The sequence below is a fragment of the Malania oleifera genome, chromosome 1 (assembly GCF_029873635.1).
Source record: "Malania oleifera isolate guangnan ecotype guangnan chromosome 1, ASM2987363v1, whole genome shotgun sequence".
NCBI lineage: Eukaryota > Viridiplantae > Streptophyta > Magnoliopsida > Santalales > Ximeniaceae > Malania > Malania oleifera.
Genome location: NC_080417.1, coordinates 49,574,894 through 49,590,944, shown reverse-complemented (window position 1 = coordinate 49,590,944; position 16,051 = coordinate 49,574,894). Strand labels below are relative to the sequence as shown.

At 34.4% G+C, this 16,051-nt stretch overlaps 1 protein-coding gene across 12 annotated transcripts; it reads left to right on the top strand.

Moving 5' to 3' along the window:
• The first annotated feature begins 206 nt into the window (after nt 1-206).
• Nucleotides 207-15,030, top strand: LOC131155822 (cell cycle checkpoint protein RAD17). Of its 12 annotated transcripts, none has more exons than XM_058109265.1 (12): nt 207-599; nt 1,115-1,172; nt 2,226-2,338; nt 2,408-2,455; nt 6,863-6,919; nt 7,659-7,761; nt 9,257-9,567; nt 9,653-10,007; nt 11,417-11,542; nt 12,746-12,944; nt 13,039-13,099; nt 14,653-15,030. In XM_058109265.1, the coding sequence occupies exons 1-12, from the start codon at nt 405-407 to the stop codon at nt 14,869-14,871; spliced, it is 1,845 nt and encodes a 614-aa protein (XP_057965248.1). In that variant the 5' UTR covers nt 207-404; the 3' UTR covers nt 14,872-15,030. The 12 variants fall into 12 exon arrangements, with proteins under 12 accessions (XP_057965248.1, XP_057965255.1, XP_057965299.1 ...); XM_058109272.1 differs by having other exon boundaries at nt 242-599; nt 1,110-1,162; nt 2,233-2,338; XM_058109316.1 differs by having other exon boundaries at nt 242-599; nt 12,746-12,900; nt 14,653-14,712.
• Nucleotides 15,031-16,051: the final 1,021 nt, after the last annotated feature.

Below are 16,051 nucleotides of genomic sequence, written 5' to 3'. Positions count from 1 at the left end.
ATGACACGTAACAAATCTCGCTACTTCAAATAGCGAGATTTGCTTAAATCTTGCTACTTGGAGTAGCGAGATTTGAAATAGCGAGATTTGTTTAAATCTCGCAACTCCAAGTAGCGGAATTACGTCAGGGTAATTCCGGAAAATATTTTCCCAAAAAAGTATTATTTAATATATTTAAAAAAGAAAGGGATAAAATGGGGAAAAACTCCAAAATCTGCAGCTCTCAACATTTTGGCACGCTCAATCTCTGCTCCATTTTTAGTGTTCTGCTTTCTGCATGTGAAAGCTCTCTCATATCCGTTCATCTGTTCATGTAGGCTTGTGTTAGGGTTTTGATAGAGCAATGCATCTTCAGATTGTGAGAGTGTTATCAGCAGAAAAAGCTAAAAGTTAGGGTTTCTGACATGGGGAGGAGGACCACGATTGTTATTTCTTCGTCGGACGAAGAAGATAAGGGTCGTTCATCGCATTCGAGTCACAGCCGTTCGAATTCGAAATCGAGACCCTCGATGGCTCGGACGAATCCTAGAGGACCGAAGAAGGCTCGGCTTTCGTGTCCTCGGTCTTCGTCGTGTAAAGAATCCAGCGCAGTTGATGAGGTGTGGTTTGAATTTTGTTGTCTCCTTTTAAATTTTGTTGTTTCTTTCTGAAAGCAAGCAACCTGGTTGCATTTGAGCTATTGTAAGCAACGCAAGTGCGTTCAAAATATGAACCAAATTGGGTGCTGGAGCTTTTCAGTCTTAAATATCAATACTTAGAGAAAGCAAAGGATTGGTACAAAAATGTTAACCAAATGATTTTATAGTTATATTTCGTAACATTTTACCCTTTGGCGCCCAGTGTTGGATAGGAGTGCAGAAACTAATGCATATCTTGTTAAGCGGATTAGGTTCTACTTGGGGAGTGGATTGTGACTAAGGTTAGACGTATGGGTGACTTGAAATCATTCTGACTTGGGTACCTTTGTTTGTCATTGTATAACACATTGTCTATGTCATAAATGAGCGTCTAAGTGGAAGAAGTGTGTATGTTATGCTGTAATTGTAAGGTTATTTTAATTTTAATTTTTTTTTTATCAGTTCTAGGAGCCTGAGATTGGTATTGTTTAGTGCAGTTCAAGTTGTTTTATGAAGATTTTGAGGAAGGCTTTACTGGGTTCAAGGTATCTGCTGGTATGCTAATATTTGTAACTTATATTTTTAAAACAAGCTACACACAGAATTTTTTGACACCGTAGCTTGGTTGCTTTTGTTCGTTGGTGTTTTGTTTACCCTGCTTCTCAGGCAGTCTGGACATTGAGGCTTTGAGCTGCCTTTAAGTCTCCACATTTATTATTGCTATTTTGTAATGGCATTTTATCCTTTAATAATTTTGTCCAAATTATGGGTCACTACATGCCATTTACAAATGCTTATTTAATATTCAGTAATGCTACACTTACCTACCAAACATCACACTTTTTCTTAGCTAATTTAAATAATTGTACTATATACATGGTACAATACCCACAAAGCAGTGGGTATATAAATGTACAATTATTTAAAGCCATAGGTAAGAAAAAATGTGATGTTTGGTAGGTAACTGTAGCATTAGTGTTTAATATTTTGTGCTTTATTTGCAAATTTTTTGAACCTGCTTCATTTGAATGAGACTTTATTTTGTTAATTTTCTATGTGTTATATTGACTACTTTTTTTACTCATTAATTAATATCTAGGCCTATAAAGTAAATGGATGGTATTTGAGTTTAATAAGTTTCAAACAAGCTTGACCATTGGCCAAATGCTTGAACAAGTGAATGACTTGATTTACAACTCAATTGAAATTTGGAACTTACAGGAAGTTGGGACATCAACATTGGGATTTAACTGGCAGTAGATAATATGGAGTTATGGACCATGAGACTGCATTATGCATCGATTATAAATAAATGATATGCAATCAGTTATGATGACTGTATGTCTCATCTAATGTCTGTCAGATTGTTTGCTGACTTTTCCTTGTCTAAATATCTTGCTGGGATCCATTTGATTACCTTCTTATTAGCATCTAGGTGTTTAATGACTTAATCTGATTTGAGATTTTCAATAATGCACACTGCAAATGCTCTTGGTTTGATTGCAACGTATAATTATTTCTTACTTGAGACTATTTCTTGAATCCCCCCCCCCCCTTTATTTCACATTAATTTTCTTTTGTTTCTTCTTTGATTTTGGCTCATATAAGCTGATAGGATGTGTAAACATGAATCGGGTTTGGGAAGCAGCAACCAGAAGGAGTTATGGATTGATAAATATCAGCCCCATTCTCTGGATGAACTTGCTGTTCACAAAAAGAAGGTACACTCTTTTCTTAATTTTTTTAAAAAATTTGAATAATTTACTGATCCTTTGCCCTCGTATATGCAGGTTGAAGAAGTTAAAGCGTGGTTTGAGGGAAGGTTGAGAGCTGCAAAGGTAATTCTGTAGTTATGGATGTTCTGATAGAAGCACTTATTCTTGGTTTCTTCCACTTAGCAGGAACAAGATTGTGATGGAATAATTCACATGTGCTGAATTTTAGATGCTCACACACATGCCCGCGCACGCACACACACACACACATCATTTTTAGTTTTTTCAAGCCTTCATAGATTTTAATTCTGCCATGGCACAAGTCTTTCCAAAATGCTGCTTGTGTTGCATGCAATGTTGCTAATTCCTTGTTGGGTGGGCATTTTGTATCTTTAGTTGGTATAAATGATGGGCTGCCCTCATGCTGCAACGCCAAATATTCTGTACAAGCTGGATAATGTGGATGAAGACAGCAATGATGAGTGCCTGATATTAAGACTTGCATTTTAACCTATGGAACAAGGACATTGAACAGGGTTTGGACTGTTAAACAAGTTAGAGTGTACTGTAGAGGGTTCTTTAAAACCACAGGTGAGATAGAATTGATGCTAGATAAGTAGAGAAGGCCAGGAGGAAGAGTACCACATGCATTGTAGTCAAAGGTGCAACGCGCACCAAAGCAGAGGTTGAAGGGTACATGGAACCTAGGCACAAGGTGCACATGCACCTCACATTTGCATCGCGCGCATTCATTAAAGTTGTTGTTAAATAACTATGAATTCTTGATTTGCAAACACATTGGCACCAATTTTTTTTTGAAATTTAAAATACCAAAATATTCAATGCTTGAAGTCTAGAACATACGTGAATACTGTATTACAAAATTTCAATATTCCAGTTGAGACTCGAGTGCAATTGAACAACAAAAGGAACTCTTATCTTCATTCTAGGGGGCTTGAAAAGCGAAAGTTGGCGTAGTTTTTTTGAAGCTTTGGAGTTGATGGGAGGCATGCAAAAGGTTCCTAAGCCCCTAAAAGAGAGGTCAGGAATGAATCTGTACAACCAAATGATCAACGGAGTTGGAAGGATGCATTGTTGGGAAATGTGTTGCCAGAGTTCTAGGATGGGTGGTGTTGCTGCAGCTGTGGGGCTATGGTGCAAACTTCAGCAGATGTGGTGGCAGGAATTTTTTAACCCTTGACAATTTGCATAAAAGAGGGCTTACAGTCACAAATGGGTGTTTTCTTTGTGTTGCTGATGCAGAATCAGTCAACAAATTCTTTTCCACAGCCCCTGGACAAGGAATTTCTGGAATTTGGTTCTATCCTAGACTGGACAGCAGTGGGTTACAGCTAATTCAGATGGAGGGGAGATTTGGGCTTGGAAAGGCATTAGAGCCATCAAGGAGAAGTGAATGGCTTGAACCTCATCCCTCTCACCATCTTTTGGTGTGCTTGGAAAGAAAGAAATAAGAGAGCCTTCAAAGATACAACCACTCTGCTTCAGACTTGCGAAGACCAGTGGATTGCTGCTGTTTCCTGCTGGCTTATTGGGCAAATTGTTAATGATCATAATGTAATCCTTCATGTTTGCGACACTCTACAAAGTGGTTGATGTTTGTACCATAGGTTGACATCCCCTTGATGCCTTGCTAATATTAATTTCTCTTTATTGATCAAAAAGAAAAAAAAAGAAAGGAAAATCCATCTAAAATTAATAGAAAACATAAGGGCCAGATTAGTTGTCGGAAAAAAGCATTTTCCTTTTTCCATTTTTTAGTTTTCCAAAGAGTTATAAAATTTTTCTTATTTTAGTTTTCCAAGATCTATATTAAAAATGTAGAAAATAAATGTTTGTTTAACTGTGCAAAATAATTTTTCATTTTTTATTCCTAGATTTCAAAATAATTACAAAAATAACTGGCTTTTCAATTTTCAAAAAATTATATGAGTTAATATTTGGGATCCTTGATATTGGGTTTAAGTTTGGATTTATGTCGATTTAGAAGAAACTTTATACATAATCAACACAAATTAAAGTCCAAGGTTCAAATTTCGTTCTCCCATACGCAAAGTAGAGTTAGAAATCTAGAAAAATAATAAAAAGATGTTCTCCAACTTTTCTATATAAATTTGGAAAATTGGAAAACAAGATGACATTTTCATAGAAAAATTAGAAATGGAAAACGAACTATATCCACAAGAAAATAGTGTCAAAACTGTGTATTATCCATTTATTTCACACATGTTTTAAAAATGTCAAATTAGTTTAACTTTTTTGTAATTTTTTGGAAATCTAAAAAGGAAAATGAAAATTATTTTCCACAACTAAACACGCCCTAACTATTCTTAAAATGTGATTCTCAAAAATTGACAAAAACTCACGAATTAGATGTAATTTTTCATATAAATTTATAGCTATTCTAAAAATTAGTTCCTAAACAAATTGACCAATGGATGTTCCTTAATAACTTTAAACCATGAAAGGCTATAATCAACTGTAGTGTTATGATTCATCATGTCATAGCATGCACCATAACCTGGCATAGCAGATCGGATCGGATAGTATGTAGTGGATTAGGTGGATAATCGGATGGTCAAATTGCAACTTGTATTCGACTCATTCAATGAGCAGATCGGATATGAGCTGGTTTAAGTGGATCAAATCCGATTTGGATTACTGGATTTTTATCTATTTTCCCAAGTCTTTCTCTGACTGAGAACGACAGAGCAGTTCTGAAGAAGACGAAGAGAAGAAGGCAACAAAGAGCAGCAGAGAAGGAATTTCAGGAAAAGAAGCTGAAGTTCCAAAGAATGACAGCAAAAGAAAGGAAAAGTGGGTCACAGCTCTGGCTGAGAGCAGCAAAGCAGGCCAGAGGAAGAAGAAAAGGAAACAGCACAGAGCAGTGGAGTAGCATTTTCAAGAAATGTAGCAGAAATTCCAAAATAACAGGAAAAAAAAAATTAAAAGGAAGGTCACAGCTGCTCTGGCTTAGAATTTTTTTTTTTTGGACTAGAGAACGCTGACTTGCTGAGAGTTATGAGACATTAGATGCAAGATATTAAAAAAAAAAATATTCATGCTATTTATGTAATTTTTATGCATTATAAATGTTTAATTTGACCAGTAAAGAATTCACTCAGCCTCGGAAAATAGTGAAATTAGGAACATATTTCATTTATGATTGTACATAAAGTAAATAAGTAAATATGACCAATAATAGGTTGAGCATTTACATACTAGTTGTGCGTACCTCACATTTTTAAATTTACTATTTTAAGGGGATAATGGGGAGTTAATAAGATAATGTGAAGTTATAAAACATTGTTTAAAATGAAAAATAATTTATTGAGTTACTTACATATCTATAATTTTTAGGTCGTCACCTTGAAGTGACGTGTTTTGTCAACGTTTGGGGTACAATGTCAAATATACGAGGTTTCTTATAGCATTTTGGGCGTGGGTGAGTAAATAAGTTAGTTCAGGAGATTAGGGTTAGATTAGCAACATGAAATGTGGGGACACTTAGAAGTAAAAGTATGGGGATAGTTGACATATAGGGATATTCAAAATTGTAATAATTATCATGGAATTGAACTTATGAATCACACAATGAAATTGTGGGTAAGGGTAATTGAACAAACACTAAGGTTAGAAATGAATGTTTTAGAAAGTCAATTTGGCTTTGTTAAAGCCAATACATTGTTGGCCCATGATCTATTGGCTTAAGCTTTTAGGTAAAGTGGTAATCTAACATGGAATCAGAGCTAGTTGCCAAGAGGTCTTGGGTTCTAGTCTTGTTGCCTGCATTTATTATGTGGTGTTTAAAAGGAGTGTTATTTATCATGTGTTTAACTCTACATGTGCTATTAGGCTGCATGTGCCCCCCCGCCGCCGGGGGGGGGGGGGTGGTGTTTAAGCTTGATATACAATGTTGGCCACAATTTAATAGCTTAAGATTTTAGGTGAAGTGATAATCTAATAGGTTTTATGTTTGGGAGATTGAATATAGAAGCTACATATCTTATAAAAAGATTAATGGAAAAGTTTATGGAAAGAAAAGGACTTGCATATAGTTTTTATTGACTAAGAGAAACATAGTGATAGGATGCGATAGAGTGACTAGCATTAGGCCTACATGTTGAGAGTCTAGGAAATTTTCAACCACAATAGATGCACATCAAGGATCTGCTTTGAGTCCTTATCTTTTGCACTAATGATGGGTTGATGAATTTGTAAGCCTGAGCCCCCAAAAAATAAATTTCTATAGCTTCAGTCTTGTATTGTTGTTTCTTTTGCCTTCTGTATAAGCTTGTGCAGATCTTAGATTATTCTGAATTTGTAGTATGATGCCAAGGTTCTTATATGAATTGTGAAAGACCAAGTTAATTATACTGTCATAACTCATGAGTTGTATTTTTCTTTTGTGGATACTTTTTAGATATTTATTGAATTTTATTCTGGTTTTGTTGCATTTCACTTGCATTCTTGAACCTCAAGATTCTTTCTTTCTTCATTATTTTTGCACAGGAAGAATTCCATAGTCATGTTCTTGTCATCACTGGACAAGCTGGGGTTGGAAAATCTGTATGTTGTTACTCCTTCCCAAGTATTATAGCTTTTAGACTGTTTGTAGTCTTGGCAGTGAATAATTTTTTATTGCACCATTAATTCAAGCATTGCACTGAAATACAAAATGGGTGCTTCACATAAGCCTTACAAATTCTGGAAGATAAAAAGTTTTCCAAGCTTACTTTGGTTGCAAAAAAGTAAATGAGTGTAGAGGTTGCTTAGATATAGTTTTGGTTTGTTATCTTGATAGTGGAATCTGTCGCTAAGTCATCATTGCTCACACATTCATTTCAGTTGCCTTTCAATAACTTAATGAGTTTGCGAACTTTTATTTGTAGGAAATATGAATGACAATAGATTCTCAAGTCTAGGTTGACTATATGAATCCTTTTATGACATTCTTCCCTCGATATGGAGCTACACCCTTTGAAGGAGAATATTTTCAAGAAAGGAAAAGCAGTGAAAAATTCTTGGTACATGTTGAAATTTATTTGAGTCAAAACACTTCTAATTTGCATATAAGAATACAAAAAAATATGGGGCTCTTGAAATTAGCAATTCTAGCAACTGAGATACACAGATTAGTGCAATCTATTGTAAAAATTGCTAGATTAGCGGGCTCTTGAAATTAGTAATTCTGACAAAATTGAATAGTGGTCTGCAATTCTAGATACAATAGTAACTGAAATTAGCTATTCTAGTAGTTTATGGCATGTCTCTTTGCACTGTAAAAATCATGTATCTCATTTGGCAGGCCACTATTCATGTGATTGCATCTCATCTTGGAGCCAGATTGTGTGAATGGAGCACACCTACACCCACAATTTGGCAAGAACATGTGCATAATTCTAATTCAGGTATTATAAATAAATTTTTTCATTAGCAAATAACTATATAGGAGCACTTGGCCCATGTTGGAGACATGGTTAACTTTGATGCTTTGTTTATGTCATACATACCCTATACAAACAGTATTCTTTTTCAATGACATGTACATGATTGGGAGCTGGAATTCTTCTCAAACTTTTTTAACTATCTTTAGGAGGGAGGAGAGAGTTGGGGAAGTGGGGGGAGGGGTGAGGACAGTGGCATTTCACTTGGAATATGATATGGAAAACAAATAGACCAAGCAAGGTGGCTTTCCTTTTAAGGAAAGCAGTGTAGGGAAGAATTTTAATTTTAGAGAACCATTGGAGAAGAGAGTGGGTTTTGATAAATAGATACTATATTTTTAAGGACTTGGGGGACAGTGCAGCACTTCTTCCTGCACTTAAGGGGGCTAAGGTTTTGGGATGAAGTTGCTTTAAGCATGATGGAACAGTAGTGGTAGCTCAGACAGTTTCTAAAGAGCGTTTAGCCTGGGCAGGAGTAAAGACCAGCAAGGAAAGGAAAATTGCTGTCAGACTTATTCCTTTTACCATCTTTTGGAACGTGTGGAGTTAAAGAATTAGGAGAGTATAAATGGCTAGAATGCTTTTATTTTTGGTATAACAATGATAATATTAACAATGTTCATACACTATAGAATTTGTTTATTTTTTGTTTGGTAAATGAATTGATGTACATGGATTGGCACCCCTATGGTGCCCCTTGATATTATACTGCTCTTTACTTATACAGAAGGAAAAAAAAGAAACCATTTTGGGTTCAACTTGGAGGTGAAAGCTTAAGATGATGCCTTTTTCCATGTGTAACTCTTATTTGTTGGACTAAGTTTGTAAGTCCTTTGTGATAAAATGATGGTTGAGATGAGGAAAAAAGGCTGGAACGTTCTTCCTGCCTGTGGGATTAAGTTGATGCAAGTGCTTTTGAGTATGAGCTGCGCATCCTCCTAAGGTTCAGATCCCGCTGCATTTGTCATTGCTTCTTGCTGCACATCAAACAATGATTGGATTTGTCCATCCCAAACTTTAGCATTCCATGTAATGTAAAGAAGCATAAATAAGATTGTTAACAGACCGAATAATGCTCTTATGAAATATATGGGATCCGAATAATTCTCTGGTAAAATATATGGGATATTTTTTTATTAGGACGTCAAATCTTTTTATATTATCAAGTTTTTTAGAAAACTATTTCTTATAATTAGTTGTGCAAATTTGAATAATTTGACCACATTTAGTAACTGAGTTTAACTCCCATAGTTTTGCAGTAATACCATCCCACCAGAAGTATATTATTTGACCTTTTTTTTTTAATACTGAATTAAGGTGCATTTGATAGTAAAATTCTAAATTAGGGCTCAAACAGAATGTAGTTTATTTTATCATATAGTGTCGAATGTTGATTGAAAAATTTATCCCTTCTTTGTTATGATGGTGCTGTTTTTGCATTTTAATAATTTATTACTAGGGATAATCTACACATCCAAGTTGGATGAGTTCGAAAATTTTGTTGAGAGAACAAGAAAATATGGATTGTTCCCAGCATCCAATGCCAGTGACTCAAAATCTTCGATCATACTCTTAATCGATGATCTCCCCATGACAAATGGAAAAGTTGCTTATTGGAGACTTAAAAACTGCTTGCATCTTCTTGTGCAATCAACTCGGATTCCCACGGCTATATTGATGACTGACAATTGTAAATCTGACTCGATTGACGACACTGCACGTTGTTTTGAAGAACTTCAATTGTCTCTGGGGAGTGCTGGGGCTTATAAGGTTTCATGCTGTATGAATCTGCTTTGGATTTGATGTTCTGTTGTTTCTAAATGCCGATCTCAAAGTGCTTCTGTGTGATTTTCAGGTTGCTTTCAATCCTATCACAGTAAATTCCATTAAGAAGACACTTTCTAGAATATGCAGACAAGAGTTGTGTAATGTGAATGCTGAAGTGATTGATCTTATTGCAAAATCCAGTGGAGGTGATATCAGACATGCAATTACATCTTTACAGTACTACTGTCTGAAACCACACCCAATGCTTTCTTTGTCTTTTTCCAACCATACTCCCAGAAGCATGAAAGAAAAATCAGATGAGCTCAATCATTTGGATGGTGAATTTTCGTTATCATGTGGCAGAGATGATACAGTTTCTCTATTTCATGCTCTGGGAAAATTTTTGCACAACAAAAGAGAGACTGAAGTTTCCATTATACTAGGTATGCTTTGATAGAAAGTACTTGCTAACATTAATATTTTACATTTTCTATTATATATCAAGATGGGGATGATGAAAATAGAATAACAATCATTTGTGAGTTGTTCAATTTTGTTCACTTGATCCATTTGCCTCTTGGAATTAGTCTGCTTTGGTTTCGACAGTAGGTATTAACATCTACTTTTTGCAAATATAATTATTTTTTACTCGTATCGGTGATAGGAATTTTCACCATTTTGTTCCAGTGTTCCTTCTATGTATGCAATATACTTGGGTGGCAGTTGCGCCAAATTTAGTGGAGGATAAATTGGTCCTGACAATTTTATTTTCAATATGTGATTGAGGTTTCTACAAATTCAGTTGCCTATTTTCAATCTTATCTTATCTTATTTTTTTTTTAAATTGCTATTAAAATTGAATTATTATTTCATATAACCTTTATATTGTTGCGTGTTATCCTAGTATTGTCGTTTTTATGCTTCGCGGAGTATCATGTTGCTGGTACTTATCTTTGTTTTAGGAAAACTTCAGATATTTAAGTGGCAGAATTGTATAATAAGACTGCAAACATTAGCACCAGACAGCATTTAGTTCAAGTGATATTTTTGTATTCAACCTTCGTGTGAACCTGACAAACTTGTACAACTCAATTACTAGGGAACAGCTACATGACCTTCTGCATTTGGATTATACTTCAGGTTATATTTTTTGTTCACTAGCTGCCCATGAATCACTAAATTTTTACCAAAAGCAGATGGGAAAATGAGTGATAGATTTTTTGTGCATGTTAAAAGATTGTTTCCCATCTCAATATGGTAAAATAATAATTTTGTTTATAAAATGCTTCAAAGATTATCCTTGAAGCAGGGGGTCCCAGCGACAGGATGTTGACGATATGGGGCTTTATTTGCTTTATAACTATCTGTTGCAATTCAATCAATTTGTTTCATTGGAGGGCGTGAGGATCCCATTGATGAATAAGTACTTTTTGCTTTGCCTTGTTTCCTTGAGGTGAACTTGTTTGCTTTTCAATTCAATCTTAGGTAATTTTGAGGGCCTGTATTCAAGTTATGGGATGTTAATTTTTGTTTAAAGATCTATTTTAAGTTAAACTCTGATATTGTAATCATTGTCAGGAAGTTGATGATCAGTGTGCCCACTTTTGTCTGAGTGCCAGTACTTATTATACTCTAATTTAAAAAAAAAATAAAAAAATTTGGGTTTCTTATGATAAAATATAGGGTGTCAACATTCTTGTAGTTCTAATGATAAATGAACAATTTTTTTGACAGATGCCGAAAGTGTGAAGTTGGAATCTGAAGTTATTTTTTTTCCATTGAATTTATGTATTATAGTCTTTTTATTTATAAAAAAAAATCTATTTTCTGAGTTTGTGCTCTCGTGTTGTAGACCAAGATGCATTTCTTGTAAGGGAGAGATTCACAAGATTACCATTAAAAATGGATGCTCCTGAAAAGGTTCTTTGCCAAGCACATGTGCAAGCCAGGCCAGTTGCTGATTTTCTACATGAAAATGGTGAACCTCTTATGTGAAGCTGCTATTTTTATAAATTCTGTTTAATGAGGATTTCTATGTTATGCTCTTGGCATTGTAGTTCTGTCTTGTGGAAAGTATAAGGTAACATTAGTATCTAAAAATAATTGAAAGCATTAATGGAGTTGAGTCGCTCAGTGAGAGTTGTAGCCATTTATTCCCTTTGAAAGCAAGGACTGTAGATATTGCAATAGACTTGACTAAAAACAGTCACTGTTTCTGAGCTCACTGTATTGAAAGATTAAAAAATTATGAAACTAAGTGTTTCTACGGACATACTCTTTCTTTGAGTTCATATTTTGGAAATTTAGTGATAAAAAATGACCATTGAATGAGGTTTTATAGGGCCAAGTTGTTGAAAAGATATTTATGTTTGTCTTAGCTAGCTTTATGGTGCATCAAGAATTTTCCAAATACAATCTTTTGAGAGTCAATCCCAAGTTTTTGTTTCCTTTTTTGACATGGGTAACTGTGTCCCATGAATTTGGGTACAGTTGATGGGTGTGGGAGCAATTACCATGTGTTGGACTCGGCCTGTTTGAAAAATTTCCATTTGGGCTGAAGCTCTTTTTACCCTCTCAAAGCAAAATAGTTAGTCTGAAGTCTAAATTTTGCAGTTTGGTGGTCAACGTTGTCCAACCCAACCTTTTATTTTGATAGAAAATAATGAGAATCAGTAGTGTTGACTGTGTAGCTATTGAGAGTTTTCTTGTATTGTGCAAAAGTTTATATAGACACTGTATTTGTGCATTGTATACCTTTCAAATATTTCAAAACTTGAGTCTGGTTTATAGGAGTTTTTTTGCTAAAGATTTCAATTTTTTTATTAGGATTTAGTTTCTTTTGAAACTTAAACCCTAGTTTGTTGTTTGGGAGAACCTCATCTGCAAATTCAGATAGAGGATTCAGATGCTTGGTCCTCATCTCCTCTGTGTTGCAACAGTGGAATATCATTACAGTCTGCATGATAGGCATTTCATGAATTACTTGATATACTTTTTAGATCTTTATGAGTTTGGTACTGGATATTCCATAAGATCTATTGGCAGGCTATTCAATACTGATATTATTTAGATCTATGAAATATATATTTCCAGTAAAGATGCTGACAACTTTTGTTACTGTTGGATTTGTCGTACCATCGAACACCCATTATTAATGCTCTTGCATACAATTTTATTGCAGTTCTAGATTTTCTGAGTGAGGAAGCAATAGATGATGCCTGGGATGTGGCTTCTTACTTAAGTGATTCCGATCTCCTTCTTGCGACCCTTCGTGGGATGATAACTAGAAATTTTGATGCGGAGAGTCTTGTTCAAACAGCTGCTGCTTCTGTTGCTGTGCGTGGTGTCTTATTCGGAAATTCTCATCCATTGCCTTCTAGGTTTTAGTTTAGTTTTCATGCTTGACTTATTTATTATCATATAATGGATGATTGCATGGGTTGAGTTTCATTACCCATTCTTATGATCATGCAGGTGGCATGCTATTCGACGCCCAAAGCTATGGCAAGTTGAGCAGTCGTCATCAGGCAATAAGGTTGGTTTAACAAGAGATTGTTGTCTTTGCATTCAATTTTATGTGTGCATGAGTGCGTTTATATGCATGGATCTTTCTTCATTTTATGCTGTTGCTGCTAAATGTGGTTGCTATTTTATTTTAAAAGGTAAATGAGATATTGAGGATGATGTTGATCAGTACATAGGTAGATTTGAATTCCTCTCGCTCAAGGCATGTTATTGGCAGGCGAATAGAATGCCATCCATAATAAGTTACTGGAATATGGTATGCCTCTTTGATGTTGTTGTTGTACTAGTATAGTTATTGTCTCTTCTTTATCGATCTGGTTCATCTTCGTCTAAATATATTTGTTTTGGCTATTGTTATACTCCAATTATCTCCTCTTATTTCGCTAATAGAATCGCTGATGCTATCGCCCATCATGCTGTGCGTGTTACTGGTGTGCTGGGTAAGTATTGTGGAAAGGTGACAGGGAAAGGTTGTGTTATTTTTACACTTCCCTTGCCTGACCTTTTTAATACTTGCGGGGACCTACAATAATATTTGAGAATTAGCTACAGGACATCACCTCCGCTTTGATTTTATCCCTCACTTAAATTATCAAATATTGCCAAGGAAATATTATGACTTAAATAGACTGGAAAACTATCTTTTGTACAATAATGGGCTATATCCTAAAAATATACTTGGAAAGTTGTCCTGAATTACAATTTGCTTCAAAATTAGCCTTCCAAATTCAAACATTGTTGATATAATTTTTTTCCAAGTGGCCATATTTGACAGTTATGTAAGGGGCAGATAAATGGTAAAATCACCAAATCTCAGCACGGACAATGTTATTTTTAACATATTATGTGAGCCCCTGCAGTCATGAGATAAGTTGGGGGAGTAAAGTGTGATTTCTCTTGTTTCAAATGAAAAGCTTGGCAGTTCAATGCACAAAACCCTAACAGAGGTCATTTCAGTGGCTGCAGAGGGAACAAATTGGTAATACCACCGTATTAGTGATAACGACGGGTTCAATTTGTGGAAGTGTAATTTTGATATTTTTCTTTGTATGAGTTGCTATAACTGTTGTTGTTAGTTTGGTATTAGCATAGCATTGCTCATTTCTTTCTGAGGTGTTTTTTTTAAAAAAAATAAATTAAATATTATTATTTAACATTTCCTGTGAAGTATATAGGTGATCTTGTCGAGAATACTGCATGGTGCCTTGTAATCCGAACATTGGTTGGAGATTAACAATTATTTCCTTGGAGCTTATTACTTCACATAGAACCTGTTTTTCTTTTATTTATTTATTTTTTATTTTATTTAGTTCTTAAATTTTGAAGTCACACCGACTAGTCTCTGAAAGTTGGTTGCTTGGTTTCCTGCCTCAAACTTTCAAACTCCTTTGCACTGAAAAGAGGGAAAAAAAAAAACACTTTATGACTCACTTCAGCTTAATCAGTGATGATTGCAATCAACTTAAGAATATGCCAGCAGGACTCTAGTGGTTATGCTGATGACTACCATATTTTCCTCTTGTTTTCATATTATTTAATATTCTGCTTTTGATGTGTTTTCAGTATGAGATTCTGAGGCAAAGATTTGCTTCTTGTAATGGACTGGGTTCAGCTGATGCAACGGTTATTGCTACTGAATATACACCTGCTCTTAAATGGCTTGGATATAGAGCATCTGAAGATTCTGTAGCGCAGGATGAAGAAACTGAAGATGATATCGATAGGATGAGCTTGGAGAACCGAGAAGGCAAGATTTCTGATGACGAAATAGAAGATTGGTGAGTGAGCAGTAGCAGTATTGCCCAAGGCATGTTTGAGCCTACATGTGATTCGCGTAAAAAAATTTGCTAGCTATTGTTTATTTTTAGCCTCTACTTGTAATGGAATTAGGTTGGGTCTTCTGGCCATATTCTATGCAATGTAGTTTCTTTCTGGTCGTTATTCTTTCTTCCTCTTCTTCTTCTTCTTCTTCTTCGTCTTCACCCTTTTTCTTGCTTTCTTTCTTTCTTCTTCTTCTTCGTCTTTTTTCTTTTAACAATATAAATTTAAGCAGAAGCTTAGGTGGTTCAAGGTGGCCTCTGGAAATCTTTATTGAGCATAGTAAAAGTACATGCCAAATGCCAAGGGTTTTGGCGGTTTTCGTTGTACTTGGATGTATGGATGTAGACAAAAGTATAGTATATAATTATTTTTAATTTTATTTAAATTCATATAAAATTAAATTTAAAAGGCCTAAATTCCAGGCTCTAATTATTATCTTTAATCTTTTTCATTGTTGTTTTTAGTTTTCCATGGTCAGGCTTTAGGGGTTGCTGGATGTTGTATCTTGCCTCTCTTGAATGTCATTGAGATGAGGACTATATGTCTTTGTCATTATTTACGCGAGTGTTTTTTCTCCCTCTTGCTTTTTTCAAGGTTGAAAAAAAAAAAAAAAAAAAATGCTCTAGAAAACCAGACCTCAGGAATGTCTTAAAAATTGCAATTTTTTGTTATTATATGGTTGTAAATTAAGATAAAAAAAATAAAATATTAGTGATGTATAAATTTGAAAATTTTTTTGTATATTTGTATTTATTTATTTTTGCTCTCTTTGAGAACTAAATTTGTAGTAGCAATTTTCTTTTCTTTTGGGCCCTACAACTTGAAAAATATAAGGGAAAGGAAAGGAAAATATGAATGATATTTTTTTTAAAAAAAATGTTTAGTTATCAAGTGAAAAAATATAAAATATATGAAATTAATGAACAAAAAATTTAATTTTATCCATGACTAACATTTATTTATTTTTAGTAATCAATCATACTAGATTAAATTTGTTTTTAATATATAGAGAAAAAATGTAATAGGAAATGAATTTTTTCTTATTTTATTTTATTTATTTTTGAAATAAATACTAGATCATGACTTATCTTGATCATGTGTTTGAAGAGGTTTTGGATTTGAATAAAATATAATATAGAAT

What these genes read in the sequence shown, in the direction of transcription:
- LOC131155822 (XM_058109265.1), top strand. Translation starts at nt 405, where the DNA reads ATGGGGAGGAGGACCACGATTGTTATTTCTTCGTCGGACGAAGAAGAT. An exon ending in TGTGCATAATTCTAATTCAG is followed by an intron (nt 7,762 to 9,256) that starts GTATTATAAATA and finishes ATTTATTACTAG; the next exon opens with GGATAATCTACACATCCAAG. An exon ending in AGTCGTCATCAGGCAATAAG is followed by an intron (nt 13,100 to 14,652) that starts GTTGGTTTAACA and finishes ATGTGTTTTCAG; the next exon opens with TATGAGATTCTGAGGCAAAG.